At 41.3% G+C, this 20953-nt stretch overlaps 1 protein-coding gene across 4 annotated transcripts in view; it reads left to right on the forward strand.

Annotated features, from left to right (window-relative positions):
- LOC105492505 (coiled-coil domain containing 93) overlaps nucleotides 1-20953 on the forward strand; it is a 94332-nt gene that overhangs the window by 48900 nt on the left and 24479 nt on the right. For 3 of the 4 annotated variants that reach the window (XM_011759701.2, XM_011759699.2, XM_011759702.3), the window contains 6 exons: nucleotides 7209-7325; nucleotides 13790-13852; nucleotides 17182-17255; nucleotides 18380-18461; nucleotides 19444-19515; nucleotides 20766-20819. In XM_011759701.2, coding sequence (XP_011758003.2) covers nucleotides 7209-7325; nucleotides 13790-13852; nucleotides 17182-17255; nucleotides 18380-18461; nucleotides 19444-19515; nucleotides 20766-20819 — 462 coding nt within the window. The remainder of the gene's footprint in view (nucleotides 1-7208; nucleotides 7326-13789; nucleotides 13853-17181; nucleotides 17256-18379; nucleotides 18462-19443; nucleotides 19516-20765; nucleotides 20820-20953) is intronic. The other variant, XM_011759700.2, reaches the window with a different exon arrangement.

Here is a 20953-nt window from a genome sequence, read left to right on the forward strand (position 1 = left end):
TTTTTGCCTGATAATAACCAGGCAGAATGGGTGACTTTTAAAATCATACCACGGGGTGAGAAATGGAAAAGGGAAGGGCTTAGGACTGAGTGAAGATACCACAGCCCAGGGACATTGCCTGGGCCAGAAAGTCACAGTAAGCTCAGCAGCCAGGGGACCCTGACTGCTTTGTTAGAAAATCACGCCTGATCTGGCACCTGTGTGATTTCTGATACCCTTAGATATGAGTGTTTCCAATCCTATCATCCTGCCCCAACTCAAAAAATGTTACCACTTGCTAGCACCATTGGTTTGTGGAGTTGGGGAGAAGTGTAGTATGGGGCAGGAAAGGGGTGAGGGTGTTGCTCTCTTGGAAACCTCCTATTGTGGCCACAGATACAAAAACCCAGGTTGGAATCAGGAGGGGTAGGGGCCTAGGTAGATTTTTAAACCCCTTCATTCTGGATACTCTTTCTTCACATAACATAATAGGTGTTGCATAAATCATATTCCTAACCTCTAAAGTATTAGAGGGCCAATATTTCATTTTTTATCTTTGTATTCCTGTTGCCTCATTCATAATAAATACTCAGTAGAAGATAATGAATCACTTGAAGACTTTGGGGAGACTCACCTCATAGCCATTAGCCATGATTCTGGGTCAGGCACAGAGGCTCACGCCTGTAATCCAAGCATTTTAGGAACCTGACGTGAGAGGATAGCTTGAGGCCAGGAGTTTGAGACCAGACTGGGCAACATAGTGAGACCCCTATCTCTACAAAATATTTTTTTAAAATTACCTGGGTGTAGTGGCATGTACCTCCAGTCCCAGCTCCTTGGGAAGCAGAGGCAGGAGGATTGCTTGAGCTCAGGAGTTTGAGGTTGCAGTGAGCTATGATCATGCTACTGCATTCGAGCCTGGGCAACAGAGTGAGATCCTGTCTCTAAAAAAAAAAAAAAATCAGATTCTACTTATTAAAAGAGGCTCTTCTGTGATGTTGTAGAGATCAACTCTTTATCTCCTTCATAGCACTTCCCTCAAGCACTGTTTCATTTGTCTGTTTGCCCATCTCCCAGGCCTAGAATGTTTGCTTTCCAGGAGGGCTGGGATTGTAGTGTACTCTCAGTGCCCAACACAGTTGGGTTTTCACAGACATTTGCCGAAGGAAGGAAGAAAGGAAGAGAGGGAGAGGAAGGAACAACAGCAGCTTTCAAAACTCTTTTCCTCTGTGACACAAGTTAGGCATTGAGGAGAATGCAGAGGATGCAACACCTTTACTTATGAATTAGCCAGTTTTGTCTGGCTAGATTATGAAGGGCCAGAGGTACGGTCTTTGTCTTTTTCCCCTTCCCCAGAGCATAGCACCGTGCCCCCACATGGTAAGATCTGAGTAAAGATTAGCTGAAATAAGCCAAGGAAGGTGGGGAGAGAGATGTAAAATTTTAATCAGAGTTAAGAGAGTAAGGAACCCTGTAAATCTGGAGAGAACAATGCTAAATATGTTTGTGTTTACGAACAGCTCTAAGATTTCCTGAATTCGGAGTGACTGTTGCATAGTTAGTATACAATACCTAACTGCAAAGAGAATGGTATCAACTAATGAATTGTCAACCTGGTAAAATGGTCTCAAGCCACACAGCACAACTTGTACATTTCAGAGTCCTTATTAATTTGCATAAGGACTTGGGCTTTAGCCTTGCCAGATTTGAGCATCACTTGCAAAGATAACTGGAACATCACTTAAGAAAAATGTAAACTGTTGAATTTCAGAAAAGTGAGTTGTACCAATTCACAATTTGGTGAGGATGCCATCTGACCTGACAGTAGTGTACGGGGATTAAAGGGGAGGTTTTGGATTTTTGTTCACACCTCCTAAATGTTAAGTGCATTCTGAGCAGGCACACTGCATTACTCACCGTGGGACCCAAAGCAAAACCTTAGACTCAGCAAGGTTACATAACTATGGGTTTTTGAAATTCATGGAATTTCATTAGTGGGTTTTAAAAATATTGAAAAGAGCCTTCATGTATTGAGTTTCATTTTTGGAAGCTGAATGTAGATCAAGGAAAGTGGATGATCCCCTCCTATCTGCAGTGGTCACACGTCATCAGGAGTGCTTCAGAAGTTCACTTACAAACTAGGATAACAGCCAATGTGGTGAGAGGTGTCAGCATCTTGTTATAGAAAGGACAGGTGGAAGAGCTGTGGACACTTAGTTGAACTGTTATCTGAAAGAGTGATTAGATTTAATCTGTTGCTTTAGTGGGGAATGGCCATGCTTTTATGTATATGTTGTGTGTGCATTGGAAGGGGGTATTTGAATAAGTCTTTACAGATACAGTTGTGCTGTCTGTTTTTGCTGGCATTTGTTTATGGTAGTTTGACTTCTTGTGTGCTTTTGATATTTGACTGTGAGCCCCATATTCCATGGAAATTTATCTGTAGGAACTATTTGAGGCCTAGGATTGAAGCTCTGTTCTTTCAGGGAAGATCTGCTTTTGCTTCTGCCAACCACCTGGGGATACGTCAGCCCAAGTCCATTTTATACCTTGTCCTTACTTGTGGGATTTTTGGACCAAAGTATTGTGTGAATTAGGATTACAGAACTGCAGGAGATCCAATCTGTTGTTACAGAATCTCATTGTGGATTTTTTCCCTCTTATAGCTGTATCAAGATTTATGTGGTAAAAAGTTGTTACTGAATTGTAAAAATCAAAGCTTGTGATCATCAGGTTTGGGCACATACCCTTAGGAAAAAAAGCCAACTTCAGTAGGTACACATACATTCCTGGATTCCCACTTTCAATTACTTTTTGGCCTTCTGAAATTTAACATTCTTGCTAGTTCTTAGATTTAAAAACATTTTAAAATAAATATTTCACATAGTCTGTTTACTTGTCTTTATTTATTTATTTGAGACAGAGTCTCACTTTGCCGCCCAGGCTGGAGTGTAGTGGTGTGACCTCGGCTCACTGCAACCTCCCCTTCCTGGGTTCAAGCAATTCTCATGTCTCAGCCTCCCAAGTAGCTGGGATTACAGGTGCATGCCACTATGCCCGGCTAATTTTTGTATTTTTAGTAGAGATGGGGTTTCCCCATGTTGGCTAGGCTGGTCTTGAACTCCTGACCCAAGTGATCCACTCACCTTGGCCTCCAGAGGTGCTGGGATTACAGGTGTGGGCCATTGCACCCAGCCTACTTGTCTTTAATTGGTCAGTCAGGGTGCCAAAAACTGAATTCCATCTATTTAGTGTAGAGAACTCCTGGTACCTTGTAAGATAGGAATACTTTATTGTTGTCAGCTTAGTGACCCTCTTTTGGTGGGGTAGGGAGATGATATAGGAGAGAACCCTGTATTAGAAGGTTGATGTGTAAATAACCTTTTGGGTCTCTTTCAATTATAAAAGTATATAGTTTTAGCTAAAGTAATCATTTTTTGCTTCTCTTGGGAATTTACCATTTTGAACTAGACTAATATTATTCAGTGACATTTAAATCTGTTTCCTCTAAAAACAGAAGTTGTGAATATCTGTCAGTTATTAGAAAACACTGAATTTACACTAGAAGTCATCTTAATCCACCATGTGGCTTTGAAAGCACGTTCTTAATCTGAACATGTTGAACAAATTAGATTGGCACTTTAGCCCTCACTGCAATGTAAACACAAATGGAATATTTGTAGATGGTTGATGTTCTTTGACAGATGTTGCATTTTGGAAGCAGAAATCTGTTAAGATGCTCTAGGATTTAAATTTTTTCTGTCAAGGACTTAGTATAAAGCCCGTTTTCCTCTTCTTCTATCTGACTTTGTCTCATCATTCAAAATCCACCTTGGTCATCTAGTTTTCTTCCTCATCGTGTCTCTCAGTGAATGAACCATTAGATGAGACCTGCTGGTTTGTGGACCTTTTCCTGTCTTCATCAGTCTGAGTTCTCTTGGCTTTGAGAAACAAAAAATTTAGATTGCTTGATAAAAAGTGTGTTTGAAAAACAGAGCAGTCAGCTTTCTATTTACTAGGTCAGGAACTCTTATTCCAGCTCAATAATAACTGTTTTATCTGACTAAAAATAACTTCCCATTAAACATTAAGCAGCTTCCCATAGCACTGTCTCTAGACTCAAAGGCAAACACAGGAACTTACAAGTTTATATGTACTGTGCACCAGTAAATGCACATTTACAGGACTCCACACAGCACTAAGAATTATTACCTACCAATAAGGGAGAGCATTTTTGAAAGCCCATGTTTCCTTGGAACATGTACTATTATAACAGATATGATAGAGGTACATGTAGAGACTTCAAGATTTTTTTCTGTGCATTACCAGCATTTTCTCTCTGTTTGTATGCTTGTCTGAATCACGGGTCTAGTAAAAGAGTAGAATCAGAAAGAACTTTTCCCTTTCAGTGTTGTATAAATGATGGCTGGCCACTTGGTGAGCCCACTCCATTGACTGTCCCAGTCCATGGTTGGATTCCAAGTGAACCAGGCTCCTTAGATTAAGGTAGCAGCTCTCAACATTTTATAATACTTTCAGGACCCAGTTAAAGACTCTTAAAAACAACTAAGGACTCAATAGCTTATGTATTTTAATTCATTTACAGTAGCTTATATATTCATTTATAATAATTGATGTATTCATATCCAATAGCTTATGTATTCACTTACAAATAATAATGAGCACATTACATATTAGCATCAGAGCAATGATATCACATGTCATATAACATCTGGAAGATTTCACTGTATAATCATGAGAATGAGAGTGAAAAGGCAAATAACATCTTAGCATTATTATGAAAAGGTATTTAGCCTCTGAGACCTTCTGACAGGGTTTTGAGAGAGCATATGGCTCAAAATTGAGACTTAGATAGATAGCTATCTTGGAAATAATCTTTCCACATATCAAGATAGCTGCTGGTTTTCCTGCAAGAAGAACTCTTGTGAGTGAAGTTTGAAGGTCATAGTTTTAAAACAAAGCTGTATGTGTGCCCCATACACGAATACGAGAGCATGGAAGCTGGGTGGGGGAATGCAATTTTTATTTTCTTAGGACTTCGGCCATAAAAGCAGTTTATGAGCAAGAAAGCTTGCTAAGAGTCAGGCATTACCCAATCCATGTCAAAGCTGCAGAACAGAATTGAATGAGTTTACTCAGCCCCCTCACACCGGAGGAAGTCTGGAAGGTGAGTGCTACGTGAGTCCACTGGAGCCTGCCTGCCCAAGTCTGTCTCGAAGCCTGACAGGCATCTGGAGGAGGTCAGGATACTCAAGCATAATCCTGACATCACACCTAGAGACATACTGTATGGGAAATTAGTTCTGTTTCCGATATCAGAAAAGCACGAACAGAAGGCTTATGTAATTTGGCTAGTAAAGCACAATGCTCTGAGAATGTGCTTATAACACTTTGGAAGTTACAGTCAAGGAATCTAACCTGGATATTAAAACTCAACGCTAAAATTAGCTATATAAAGAGCTATTAAATACATAACATACAAAAGTGGCCAAATTAATAGCATAGTTCAGGTCATCCAGTCAAAGTAGAGGAGATACAGTTTATTGTAATTCTGTTTCTGGTAAGTGATTTAGAGTAGGGGTGGTCTCTTCTGCCACGCTTTTTTAATACTCTCAAATGATTTTCAGAAATAGTTTGTCCTTGTCTGTACTACAAGTTGTGAATATCTTGTTGTGTCCAAAATTAATTTTAAAAAGTTAATTCCAATTCCCAGAAATCCTGAAAGCTAAAATAATATTGACATTTTACATAGTCCCAGGTTTCAAGGCTAAATGTGTTGTAATACTAAATGCTCAGTTTTTCTGTTTCCTTAATGGCCTACCAGCCCATGAGATAGAAAATGATGTTTCTTACCATTTTATGCAGCTATATCCTGCTGGTTGTTTTGTAACTCCAAAGTTGTTAAGTAGCAGAAGAGCTCATCTTCCATTAATAATACTGCTGAATTATTCAGAGGAATCCTTAACCAGAATAAATGGTTATGGCCATCCAATTTCTCCTCCTTTTCACTTTCCCATTTCTTTTTCCTGTGGGTAAATATCTCAAACTTTCAAGCCTAGAATCACTGTTAAAACATGCAGGGAAAGTTGAATATCCAGATAGTTTTTGTTGCTCCCTCAAAACCCTGTCAGAAGGTCTCAGAGGCCAAATACCTTTTCATAATAATACTAAGATGTTATTTGCCTTTTCACTCTCATTCTCATGATTATACAGTGAAATCTTCCAGATGTTATATGACTTGTGATATCATTGCTCTGATGCTAATATGTAATCAATGATTAGCTTGGAATTGGGGTACTTACTATAAGAAAGGAGATGTTTTATCGTTGGTGCTTGACTGTTTAATAAAACTATCTATAATCACCCAAGAAGTATTATAATTGCACTTTTCGCAAAAAGGTCTACCTTTTAATTTCTTTTTCCTAGGGCTGCTCGCAGGAGTCTTGAGGCAGGTGTTTCTATTCAGTATCTATACTAAGCTGCTTGCTTCTTTGTGTGGTTTTTGAGGAATGGCCATTTGCCCTCCTGGAAAATGTTGTCACATTCACCTCATCATCTTGTTTAGAGATCTCTCTCCACTCACTCCTGGTCCTGAGGATCCTTCTCCACCCGCCTCCTCCCTCATATAGTTGCAGAACTTTTCCTACATGACCTCTGTCAGCACCTTTAATCCCTTTCCAGTCAATCCCCTGTCAACTCCAGAACATCAGAAATAGGAAATGATTAAATTGGGGTGGGCCAACTGATGGAAAATGTGTTGGGAGACTCTTCATTATAAGTGCTGCTGAATGACTAGACTTTTTAACCATATGCTTATAATGCTTCACTCACAGTGAATCAATTCATTATTCTTAATAACTCCAGAATGGTCCTGTGAAGATATTACCTTGGCCGTGTTATTCCCCTATTTAAGACTTTTTGATAATACCTATTGCCTGTATGATATTGATATAACCACAGTTACGTCCCTGTACTTTTTTACACATGCTGTTCCCTTGGCCCAGAATGCAGGTTCTGTTGATAGGGATTTTGGTCATTGTGTCAGAATCTCTTCTCTACGCCAGATTTTGAACAGGCCCCTGTAAATGCCCTGGCTTTGTGTGACTGGCTGCCCAACAGTGCTTTGCCCACATTCAACAGAGCTTGATTACGTGAACCAAGGTGAACTAATTAAATCCTTTGGATTTGCCATCCCTTTTTTTCCACAGCAGTCTGAGCTATCAACTGAAGAAAGTCCAGAAAAATTAGGAACCTCCCAGCTACATCGTCGGAAAGTCATTTCCTTGAACAAGCAGATTGTACAAAAGACCAAACATCTTGAAGAGGTCAGTGTTTTCTTTTCATAAGTTTATTCAAGATCTTCATAGTAGATTGCTTAAAGGAGATTCCAGAATGGGGGTTGGCATACTGTGGTGCTTGGGCCAATCCAGTTGCCACCTGTTTTTGTAAATAAAGCTTTATTACAACATATGCACATCCATTTGTTTACATATTTTCTGTGGCTGCTTTCAGGCTACGGTGGCAGAGTTGAGTAGTTGCAGAAGACCATAAGACCTACAAAACCTAAAATATTTACTACCAGCCCTTTGCAGAAAAAATTTGCTAACGTCTATCATAGGAAAAGATCACAGGGCAAGAATAAATAGCATTAGTTCACAAATATTTCCCGAGCACTACTATGTGCTAGGCACTGAACTAAGCTATTGGGATGAATGAAGACCAAGTTATGATCCTTGCTGTCAAGGACCTTAAGGTCTAATGAGAAGTCATCACACTCATCGTCATTTAATTACAGGTGTGTTAAGTGCTTGAAGGAGAAATCTAGGAAGCTGGGAGAGTGACTGATAGGGAGACCTGACCTAGCCTCAGGTCACAGAGTTCTGAGACTGGAAAGATGAGTGGGCATTTCCAGGCAGGAAGTCTGTATGGGCTATATCGACGTATAGAACAACATGAACAACGACCAGAGGAGGAAGGGTCTTGGCCAGTCTGTTTTGTGGCCAGAGAGTCATGAATGAGACAGTTGGTTGGCAGTGTCTGATCAAGAGGACCATCCAGGCCATGTTAAGGACAACGGAAGCCATCGAAGGGTTTAAATAGGGGAGTGGCATGATCAGAATTGCATATTGTAAAGACCATTCTGTTTGCTGCAGGAGCATGAATTAACTGGACTTGGGTGAGAAGGAATTCAGGGAGAACAGATAGGAGGCTGATGCAGTAGTCCAGACATGGACTGCTACTATTGATGGCAGGGAAATGGAGGAAACTTGATCATTTTTAAAAGAACTGTAGGAGATGGTGTTCTGTAATACCTGGTGATATGAGACTGTTTTGGAAAGACCTTCATATATTTGCCCTGAAAAGTAGACCTAAGAGGAAGCTGGGAAGTTTGACTCAGGAACAGTCATTGGACAATAAAAAGTTATGTACTTCAGTTGCATTAGCAATAGATTAGATTAGAAGAATATACGTAGTAGAAGATTAAGAGAATGAATATGAGCCGGGCGCGGTGGCTCACACCTGTAATCCCAGCACTTTGGCAGGCTGAGGAAGGGAAGTTCACCTGAGGTCGGGAGTTCAAGACCAGCCTAACCAACATGGAGAATACCTGTCTCTACTAAAAATACAAAATTAGCTCGGCATGGTGGGCCTGCTTATAATCCCAGCTACTCAGAAGGCTGAGGCAGGAGAATCGCTGGAAACCGAGAGGTGAAGGTTGTGGTGAGCTGAGATCATGCCGTTGCACTCCAGCCTGGACAACAAGAGCAAAACTCCATCTCAAAAAAAAAAAAAAAAAAAAACTGGGTACAAGTTGCATTTTGAGCTTGTTTTTATTCTTTCAAGTCCCACATATTTAAAAGGTATGAACTTATCAAATGGTCCTGCTCAATCATTTCTTTGTTTGAATCTGTTCTGTTAGAATTTGTTCTCCCATAGCTGAACAAACAATAGGTTGGTTTTGCTAGGTGCTCTGGATCAAAGAAGGATGAAAAGAGAGCCTACGATTTGGTTTCTGTTCAGTTATTTGTTTAGACATCTTAATGAGTTCTCAACTCAGTATCATTTCTACTCCTGACCCCTGCTAGTGATAAGAATAGTTCAAAAAGAACTCATCACAGAATCAGAAGGAGTCAAGGATGAGGCTTCCTTATTATAGTATATCTCTGAGAGAAGATAGTTGTCAGGTTACTGTGAACTCCAGGAGCCAGAGTATCCCAGCAGGAATGAATATTTGCTTCTACCTTCTGTCTAAACCTGGGGAGAAGCAATGCTAAGCCTCAACACAAAGGGCAGTCTTGGCACATTCTTGGTCCAGCTGACAGGGCAATCCTCCCTGACTCTTGAGTCTGTTTTGCAGTTGATTCAAAACACTTTTACCCAGAGCCTGTTACTCTCCATGCATACTGCTTAACATATAGCAGGCTGTCATTCAAAGACAACAATCATTATTGCTACGTTTAATGTAATTAAAGATGATGGCCAGCACATGCAATAATCCCTGGCCATGTAGCTATCCCAACTGGATGAGGAAAATGAGGTAGGAAGGGAAGAGACTTGCTCAGTTTGTGTTCCATGTTTTTGTGTGTGTGCAGATATACTAAACACATTTTCCTTTTGTTTCTGTCAGTTTTCAAATGTTTCAAGTGCTTTTTTTAAATTACAGGGATAAGCTCAATATAAATTAAATAGTATAGAAGTATATAAAGATAAGAATAAATACAGCAAGCTACTATTTGTGTCTGCTGTGTTGCCTTTGCAAACATGTATGCCCCTTCACCTGGGGAGAGTGAGTTGTATGGTTACAGAATGGGGGATTTTATTTCACTTATTCTATCACAGACATCTCTCTGTCAGTAATAGTAATTGCTAATAAGTGCTTTGTTATTGCTTAGTAATTATTATGTGCTTTACAAAATTAACTCACTCAGTTCTCACAGCATCCTTATGAAGGGGAGGTACTGTTTTTTCCTCACTTTACAAATAAGGATACTGAGACACAGAGAAATTAAGCAGGCTGTCTGTAGTCACATAGCTTGTTAGTGGTAGAACCAAAATGTAAGCATATGAATCTACCTCATTCTTTTTACTGACTGGATAGTGTGACATAGTATATATATAACATTATTTAACTTGTCCCCTAAGTTGTCAAAAAATGCATTTTTTATTTTGCTAGAAACTATCAAGTTATTCATCAATTATTTTATCAATTTATACTTCTACCTGTGGTATGTGAGGGATTCCAAACTCTAAACCCCACAACCTCTTTTACAAAGTCATACAGGCAGAAAGCATCTGAGATGCATCCTTTTTTAGGCTTTTACAAACATGTATGCCCTCACCTTGAGAGTGAGTTGTATGGTTACAAAATTGAGTTTTTATTTCATGTATTCTATCACAGACATCTCTCTGTCAGTAACAGTAATGCCTAATAAGTGCTTTGTTATTGCTTACTAATTACTAAGCGCTTTGCAAAATTAACTCAGTTCACACAACATCCTTGTGAAGGGGAGGTACTGTTATTATCCTCACTTTACAAATAAGGAAATATTAGTCTATTCTCACCCTGCTAATAAAGACATACCTGAGACTGGGTAATTTATAAAGGAAAGAGGTTTAATTGACTCACAGTTCTGCATGGGTGGGGAGACCTCAGGAAACTTACGATCATGGCGGAAGGGGAAACAAACATGTCCTTCTTCACATGATGGCTTGAAGGAGAAGTACAAGTAGGGGAAATGCCAGATGCTTACAAAACCATCAGTTCTCATGAGAACTCACTGTCACGAGAACACCATGGGGTAAACCGTCCCCATCATCCAGTTATCTCCACCTTATCCGTCCCGTGACATGTGGGGATTATGGGAACTACAATTCAAGATGAGATTTGGGTGGGGACTCAGCCAAACTGTATCATGGTCCAATAAAGGAATATGCCACAAAGGAATTAAAATGGAGTGAAGCTGGTAGGTAGCTAAGAAGAAACCTGAGAGTGATGAAAGAAAGAGAAATCCAGAGAGGTGGTGGTAACCAGCAGCTGAATTTTTAGGGTAAGTGTAGGGATTAGTGATGAAGAAGAAAATAGAGGTAAGAGAATCCTGGAGGACTTCAGCAAGATAAAAACCAAGCTAAGCTACTGGGACACTTCCTATGTAAGAAAGGATGGTCAGATGAAGAATTAAAGAGAGCTCTTGTTAGTTAAATTAATTAAAGAAAAGAGATGAGCCTTTTCTTCTTAGAAAGCTCTTACTTCCCTGCCATGATCCATCTAAGGTAAGTCTTTGTCAGTGAAGGTTTCCTGAACCCCCTGGTGAGGGAGCTGACTCTTTCCTTGGGCCTATCTCTGCCCCATCTCTTCTCATATTTTGATCTCACAGTTACAATGTCATGTTCTTTTCTTTCTCCCATACACCTCATTTGAGCAGAGCATTGGGTAACTGTCAGATGAGTAGGTGGGTGCAGGGGTGAGAGGCTACACAAGAAGGTGGGTGAAGCAGGTGAGAAGATCCCGGGGACCTTTCCTAGAGCCTTGTCTTAGTCCATTTGGGCTGCTCTATCAAAATACCTTAGACATGATAATTTATAAACTACAGAAATTTGTTGCTTATAGTTGTGAAGGTTGGGAAGTCCAAGATCGAGGCACCAACAGATCTGATGTCTGATGTCCATAGATGATGCCTTGTTGCTGCTTCCTCACATGGTGGAAGGAGGCAAGGGAGCCCACTCAAGCCTCTTATATTTTCATTTTTTTGAGACAGGGTCTCACTCCATCATCCAAGCTAGAGTCCAGTGGCATGATCATAACTCACTGCAGCCTCAACCTCCTGGGATGAAGCAATCCTTCTGCCTCAATCTCCCACATAGTCGGGACCACAGGAACACCACCATGCCTGACTAATTTCTTTTATTTTTTTTGTTGAGTCAGCAGAGTCTGACTCTGTTGCCCAGGCTGAGCCTCTTTTGTAAGGGCACTCTTCTCATTCACAAGGCTGGAGCCCTCATGACTTAATCACTTCCCAAAGATCCCACCTCTTGAAACTGTCATATTGGGTATTAGGTTCTAAGATGCAAATTTGGGGCAGACACTGACATTTAGACCATAGAAAGCATCAACAGTTAAAACGCTGGGATTTCAAGAGACAACTAAACTTTTTCCCAAAGTACCCTTATCTACCAGTTACACAAACAGGTTAATAAAAGTTGTTGTTGCACAGATGGCTGTCTTTGAAAAGGGAGGCACCAGAACCCACCTGCTTCTCTCTCCTTTATCACTTTGCTCTCGGCTTGAGTTGGCTTCTTGATAGGCCTTATTGGAATTATAACCATATATCAGTCATGAAGACTAGTAACTAGATAGGAGTAATGATTTCTGATGGTGACATAATTCTTAATAAGCTGCTTACAGGCCCAAGGATGGGGCATGTTACTTTGAAATAAGCATTGACATATAGGTTAAAATTTCTCATTGTTAACTTGAACCCAGTTAGTAACTAGTTTGAAGGTGGTTTTCTGCCTCTTATCCTTCTTTTTTTTTTCTTTATTATTATTATTATTATTATTATTATATTTTAAGTTCTAGGGTACATGTGCATAACATGCAGGTTTGTTACATATGTATACTTGTGCTATGTTGGTGTGCTGCATCCATCAACTCGTCCTTTACATCAGGTATAACTCCCAATGCAATCCCTCCCCCTTCCCCCTCCCCCCCCCCATAATAGGCCCTGGTGTGTGACGTTCCCCTTCCCGAGTCCAAGTGATCTCATTGTTCAGTTCCCACCTATAAGTGAGAACATGCGGTGTTTGGTTTTCTGTTCTTGCGATAGTTTGCTGAGAATGATGGTTTCCAGCTGCATCCGTGTCCCTACAAAGGACACAAACTCATCCTTTTTTATGGCTGCATAGTATTCCATGGTGTATATGTGCCACATTTTCTTAATCCAGTCTGTCACTGATGGACATTTGGGTTGATTCCAAGTCTTTGCTATTGTGAATAGTGCCGCAATGAACATACGTGTGCATGTGTCTTGATAGCAGCATGATTTATAATCCTTTGGGTATATACCCAGTAATGAGATGGCTGGGTCATATGGTACCTCTTATCCTTCTTAAAAGTGAAAATACACAATCCTTTTGAGCATTTAAAGGAATGTTTTCAAATTTCTAAAAGTTGATAGACACTAGGATATATTGTTTTAGCAAGAGAAAGGGAATCGACTTTTTCAAGATGTGAGTTCACAGTTATGTAAGTTGGAACGGTAAAGTAATTTATTTTCATTCTCTTAGTGTTGAAGTCCTGAATCCTATCTTTTATGTGTCATCATTTGCCAACCAGTCTTATGCTAGAATCTCAAGTGCTGAAATGCTGTTTGTATTCTGCTAACAGGCAAGTTGGTGAACTGCATTGATTGTAGCCCCACTGAAAAGTCAGAGGGACTTGAATTTGGATCTGGGCCTCATCAGTTATCAGCTATGGGACTTTAGTCAAATAACTTAACCCCTATGAGTATTTATTTCCTCGTCTGTAAAGTAAGAAAAATGCCTTTTTTCACTAAATGTAAAGATTCAGTGATATAATTTATGCAAAATTCGTAGTACATTGGCTGACGTGTACTTGGTGGTAATTAAATATGAGGCTTTTTTCTTGATTTGTTGTTGGCAACCCTTCTAAAATTTTCACATTTGCTCAGTTTAAATCTTTCTGAGCTTTCATTTTCTCATCTGTGAAATTGACATCTGTGTTGTCATGAGGATCAAATGAGAGCATATGTCTTTTATCTTTCATTTACAGCTGCGAGCAAATCACACCAGCCTACAAGCCAGATATAATGAAGCCAAGAAAACGCTGACAGAGGTGAGCAGATAGATTTTCCTTCTTCCGTGGGCCCTTGTCAAGAATCGTTTTTGACCTGCACCACTAATGGAATGCCGTGTTTCATCATTCTGTGTATGGAAGACACAGTCCTGTTCTCAGAGACGGCAGTCAGTTTGAGACATGGGACAGTTACGTGGTAGTGTGTGACCCATGCCATCAGTTTGCTCACACTGCCACATTCTAGACCCTTAGCGGTCCTGGTGGGAGAGGTCTCTGTGGGCTGTGAGGGTCAGTAAAGGCTTCCTAGGAAGGCGAGCCTGATAGGCTGGGTGGGGCACAGGCGGGAACTCAGAATGTCACTCACAGTAAATAGCCCTTGCCTCTCAAACAGCAGCTGTAAGATCCTGAATTCCTTGAGAGTGAGATGTCTTTTGAGAGATGAGAGAACCTCAGAGTGATATAATTGTTGTTCAGAATTTCCAGTAATCTCCTAGGCAGAATGGAGCAGGGGCTGCAGGAGGAGAAGGAGGACTGGGAGTGCGTTTGAACCCTGCGATTCAGTCTGTAGTCTAGGTTGCAAGTGTGCTGCTACTTCACATCAGCATTGTCGCTGCTCACTTCCCACTTCTGATTGCTGAACAGACACCTCTGCTGCCACCTCTATCATGAGCAGTGTGTAGATATTTCTGTCGCTTGGTTTCCACAGAGAACTATCCTCATCCAGACTTGAAAAGCTCTCTTCCTTCTGAGTTTGGTGCTTGGACTATAGCTGTACTATGGAAGGACCTCGCTGCAAGGTCCCTACCTAGTACTTCCTGGACGATTTGGAAGCTAGGATCTTCAGAGAGGTCTCTGAAACCAACCCAGTCTCCCTACTTTTCTACAATTCACATGACATTTACCAATTTAAAATTCTTATTTCTGTAGCAATATGTAGCACTTAATTTTCCACCTTGATGTCAACCTGACAAAGCTTTTCAATTCTGGTCTGGACTAACCTCTTCAGTTATTGTCAGAACGTTTCAAAAGAGCAGGCACATGAATGGCAATTAGAATAATTTTTTTCTCATTGTTCATAAAGACGCCTGCCTTGCCTTTGGACAGATCAGCTTCCTTTACACTGCTCTGTGACTGCGTTCCTTATGGATTCGATGGCAAGCTCTGCGGGTTGGGAACCCTCTGTGATATTACTTTTAATGCTGCAGAGCCCCTGGCATGAAGTTTGCTAGTTCTTGGATCTGTCTTTGTATAACAATCTGGAAGAGATTAAAGGGAAAATATCTTGATATCAATTTTCTAAGACATTTATATGCCTTAGGATATCAACTATCAGGGACTTACAAAGGGGCTTTTTATACTAAACACTAAATCAAGTATTTGTTGAGCCCTTTTCATGTTATAGAAAGGTGGAGGGTGTGATTTAAGTCAGTAATAAGACTGTCCTCAAATGAAAACAGCAGCCAACATTGCTCTGGGCCTATCATTCCTGCAGTCATCATTCTTTTTTGCAGATGGGAAAGCTAAGGCAGAGAGGCTAAATAACTTGCCAAAGGCCATGCAGCGGGGGTCAGGATTCAAATACAGGCAGCCTGGCATCAGAGCGCTCTTTGGTAGTTTACTGTCTAATAGGACAATCAGACTAATTCCCATCTGGAAAAATGGGAAAGCTATATAAAACCTAGTACTGAGCAACTTCTGAAGAAGCTTGATTTGGTCAGCCTGTAAGTAATGTCTTTCGCCTCTGGGCCTGGTTCTCCTTACCTATCAAGGTGAGTAGTGAGCAGAATGAACGCTCTGAACCCTTTCACTCCAGGCTTCCCAGATTTTACCTCTTTAGCAAAACCTGCGCTTCCAGGATAACCTGGTGGCACTGAAAAGCAGGGAGGACTTGTGTCTCTCCAGTGAGTCTGGGGACAGCAGAGCAGGGCATGGAAGGTCGCAGACAGCAGTGGTGCCTGACACCCGTGGGGGAGGCTTCATGACTGCTTCAGGAAGGCCAGGAGACTGGCTGTCCCCTCCGCTCTGTAATTTCAGCCATCACAGTTCTAATTTCCTGTGTGTGATTGTTTTCATGCAGTATTCTTTTATGTCTAAGTACATTAATTGTATCTGGTTTTGCGTGCTCTATAACTATTACTTAAGATCCGAATTGGCTTGTTGAATTGATACATCTTTTTTAAGGTTATGTCTGTCTGCAGCTGTTTGATGATCCTTGGTTATATGCTCATCTTTAATTTTAAAATTTCGGATTACCACCTCTGCAGATCCATCCATTTTATGCAGCCCACTTCCTGTGTTTATTCTGGAAGGGATCTACCTACTGTTGGCTGGGGCCAGCGGGTAGTAACTGATGTTCTGGGTCAGGGAACTCCCCATTTCTGCTGGGTATCACCAACTATGCAGGACCCCGCCCTGCCTCTGAGAGTTAAGCACCAGCTCTTGGGTTTAAGATAGTCAGGTTTCATTGCCTAGCCTATATGGCTGTTCCTAATGCAGATCCCCAACACTGCACGCCAGTCCTTCCTACATCTGCTAACTCCACATAGCTTCCTCCTCAGGCCATTCCTGTCTGTTAACCATCTTTTTTGACCTGTGAGGTTAAACTCTTGTGTTCTAATGTAATAGTCTGGATGGTTGGGAGTCTTAGGGCAAGAAGGGGTGGCTGCGGCCGGGCGCTGTGGCTCAAGCCTGTAATCCCAGCACTTTGGGAGGCTGAGGCAGGTGGATCACGAGGTCAGGAGATCGAGACCATCCTGGCTAACATGGTGAAACCCCATCTCTACTAAAAATACAAAGAATGAGCCGGGTGTGGTGGCGGGCGCCTGTAATCCCAGCTACTCAGGAGGCTGAGGCAGGAGAATGGCGTGAACCCGGGAGGCGGAGCTTGCAGTGAGCTGATATCGCACCACCGCACTGCAGCCTGGGTGACAGGGAGACTCCGTCTCAAAAATAAATAAATAAATAAAATAAAAAAGAAGGAGTGGCTGCAAGTTGTGCTTAGTCTACTATTTTCAACTAGAAATCTTGGAACTTTTTTTAAACTTCTTTTTTTTTTAATTTTTGAATAAGTAACACATTCACATGGTACAAAATTCAAAAAGTACAAAGGGTGTAGGTTTGGAGAAACAGTCGGTATTTTCTTCACCAAACAGTAGATACTAGAGATCATTGTAAAAGAGCTACTTCATTTTTTAAAAAATATTGGCTTAGTATTCTGTTGTATGATGTAATTACCTACTTTATGCATTAAAATCCGAGTTTAAGTTTCTTGTTTAAAAAATGTCATTATCTGCCTCACAAAAAGAAGGTGAAGTTGTTCACCTATACTACCAAGGCTCCAGCAACCATGTCTCCATTCTCTCTTGCAGCTTAAGACTTACAGTGAGAAACTGGACAAAGAGCAAGCAGCCCTCGAGAAGATAGAATCCAAAGCTGATCCAAGGTAAGAGGTTTCAGCATGCACTTATTTTTGCTTTGATGAAAGTAACTTTGCTGATACTTGTTGGCTGGATTTGTTTAAACACAGAACAAAGCAGCCAAAGGCTATTGGTCTGGCCGCTGCAGGTCAGATCATTTTACTGTTCATCCAGAAAGTGGTGACTGTGTCATGCTGAGATGTGCTTGGGCTGCCCTGTGTTAGTCACCTTTCTCCCAATACCCCTTGTGTGCAGAAGCAGCATAGTTTTTTGTTTTTCTGTTTTTCAAAATAGTCATACCTTCCTAGTACAAAAAAGGGCATGTGGTGAAAAATCACACTCCTGTCCCCAGCCACCCAGTTCTCTTCCCTAGAGTTCACTGTCGTTACAAGTTTTTAAACAGCTCATGCCTCCTTGGTAGAAAAGGTGCAGTCTTTTCTGTCAAGACGCAGCTGCTGTAGTTGTTTGTTCTTCCATGTAGAATGAATTGTCATTAGAGCATTAGAGGAGAGAAAGCACTTAACATTTGACCTTTTTAGCTTCAGACTGTTTGGGTGGTATAAGGTCTCCCAGGAGCTGGTTATTTGAATGAGACTGAAATCAAAAAGTTTCAGGCACAGAATGAGCAGTTCTTGTTTGATGAACATTTTTACCAAAAAGTCCCCACAGGTAATTTGACTCTATAATTATAAACCTTTGTTTCATGAAATGGAGCAAAGCAGTGTCAGATATTTGATATTTTTATTGTCAAATTTGTGCTTTTAATGACCTTAAGTAACTTGTTATCCTCTTCAGAATGGATTTTAAAAATAGTTTTCAATACTGTATGTGCCCTGAATACAGTTGAATAATTGGTATCATTAAATATATCTGGTGCTGTTGAAACTCATTGATGTTTCTATAGTTGGCATTTTAATTCTGGAATCTGTAATGTTTTCTTGGATCCGGCATGATGGTCTTGGGTTTATAAATGAAAAATAATGTCAGTTAAATGGAAGTCGTTATCATTTGTGCAGAATCCGTGAGACACTCTTAGAGCTGAGAAAGGAAATTGAAAAGAGTCCTTTTTTAGCTGCGGACCTGCTTTTAGCTGTGATTCATAAAATCATAATGGCCTGCCATATGTCATTTTCTTGTCTTTTCTCTTCAGTATCCTACAGAACCTGAGAGCACTTGTAGCCATGAATGAAAATCTGAAAAGTCAAGAACAGGAATTTAAAGCACATTGTCGAGTAAGTGTTGTTTGGTGTTAGCAAATAAACCAGGACTCTTACTGAATCTCTTGGTTTACCTCCATTGTCCTGTTGTGATATCCTATCCAGTGCAGTTTAAAAAGCAGATTCATAAAAAAAAAAAAAAAAAAAAAAAAAAAAGCAGATTCATCCAGCAGTTGTCAGTTGTACAAGCCGAATAGAGCACCATGGTTGGTACCCTACAACGACACCAGAAGTAAGTCAAATAAGTAACTTTGTGCCAAACCCCAAAACAAACAATGCCACCTAACTTTGGTATTTGAAAGAAAAGCTGTATGAAGTTTTTGAAAAAATGTATTTTGTTGACAGATGGCCTTTGTGAAAAGAGTAACATCATACAAAACCAGGGCTGTCCTGAAAACCTGGGATGTCTATGTCCTATGTATAAGTCCTGGCTGCCACCATCTGGAAATCTGTAGTCTGGTCGTGGGGGTGATGTGTGCTCAGGGGACTCTAGTGTGAGAGAGGAAATGAGGCCCGGCAAGTTCTGTGTGAGCTCCAGGGGAGGAAAAGACACTTCAGCACAGGAGCCATTAAAAGCTAGATCTTACTTAAGGGCCAAGGAGGACGGCAAGTGGAAGAGGTACTTGATGAGGCAGAGCACCAGGCTGGAAGATGGACAGGTGAATAAGATTGAGGCCTGCTGGAGACAGGAAACAGACAAGACTAATTGGAACTAGGCTCTAGATCACTTGTTCATTTCAATGCCCAGTGATTACTACCTACTCACCAGCCCTTCAGAAAGAAAGGCCTCTTTCGATGGAGGAAGAGCTGCCTGTAGCCTCCTGAAAAGAACTTTCCCAGGCTGATAATTGGAGATGGGGGCAGCTACCCCATTAGCTTTTCGTCACAGAATAAACTCATGAAATGTGAAAATAAGACTTGTGGACCAAATAGTTGAATAATTGCATCTAATTACTGGCCTGTCTGAATTTTTTAAACGTTCATGTCGCTTTTAAAGGAGGAGATGACACGGCTACAGCAAGAAATTGAAAACCTGAAAGCTAAGAGAGCACCACATGGAGATGAAAAGGTAAAGGCTCTGAATTAGTCCTTGAGACTGTCAGGTGTTATTATGACTTACACAGGGAAAAGATAGTTCTAGAGGACCAACGAGCAGACAGCTGGTGCTAACTCATCCTGTAAATACACATTTCTCAACTGTTTTCCTTCTGTGACCTTCTAAGATTTGCATCCATCTCTTCTCTCTTTCCTCTGGGAGTAAAAGGCAGCAGAGGATGTAGAAGGCAGCAACCCAGACATGAATTACCAGATTACATACTTCTGGCCTCCCTCTGTTTAGGGAGATGTTTCTGGGAAAAGTCTGAGCTCTATTTCCTGCTCACCCATTCTTTACATTTTCTGCCAGTTTACTCATTTCACCTTCCTCCTTTCCTGCTCAAGGATAATGCTCCACTCCCAAAAGGCAGCAGCAAACATGAAGAAGGAGAGGGCAGTGTTGGATTTCACGGAAGAACCCTAAGCTTGCAGGAGAAGTCTAGGTTTAGGGAACACACCTGCACAGCTGGTTCTTGGAACAGAGGACTTGATCTTCCAAAGAGCTCACATGAATTTTTAATTTACAATTAAACCTTAAATTGTAAGGAACAGGGAACTTGAAGCTTAGGGAGAACAAGAGTGTCCAGCCACCCAGCGCCAGACCGCATGCCCTGCTGCCTGGCCCAGCACTCTGCTCTGGACTGTGCCTATGGCTGTACAGGACACTGCCATGCCCAGCGGGCAGACGAAGGTCTTGCAGGGCCCTTTTCACTCTCCTGAGTGGTTGCATTATTTCATCTGAGCCATACAACTCTTCACATCTGTGAGGGGACCGGCATGGGTGAATGGGAGAGCCTAGGAGGCAGTGGTATCCCAGGCTCATCGTCACACAGCCCACTTCTCCTGTTGTTTCTAAAACTTTAAACCTTTAAAGCTCAAATCATCAGCTTGAGTTTTGAGCCTCTGAGTTTGCACGAATTAGACTCTCAGGATCTCATTTCTCTTCTCAGCACATCTTGTTAGCGAGATTCTTACATTCAAAAGAGCTGTACAGTTTACCATGTTAGTGTGTAACTGACAGACACCTAAGGACAATTTAAAATCTGGGGCTCATCTAAGGGCAGTTCCCTTTCTGCTCTCTTCAGACATGCTCGGGGGACATCAACGCATTTCTCGGCTGCACCCTTATGCCCCTGCCTGGCCCCTTCCTACATCTAGATCCTTGGCTTCTGTCCTATTCCCAAATGCTCAGGAGAGGTGTTTATTATGTTTTCATTGTTTCAGACCCTCTCCAGTGGAGAGCCGCCTGGTACCTTGACCTCTGCAATGACTCATGACGTAAGTACCTGCCTGCTCGGGATTGGCATTGTCTCCTGAGGGCAGGCGGCCAGCTTTCCACTGTCCTGTGATGGCTTCTCATGCCTACTTTAATGTGCTCTACGGCAGACTCTGCATCTAGGCTTTCCAGGGCA

Source organism: Macaca nemestrina, chromosome 11, assembly GCF_043159975.1.
Source record: "Macaca nemestrina isolate mMacNem1 chromosome 11, mMacNem.hap1, whole genome shotgun sequence".
NCBI classification, from domain to species: domain Eukaryota; kingdom Metazoa; phylum Chordata; class Mammalia; order Primates; family Cercopithecidae; genus Macaca; species Macaca nemestrina.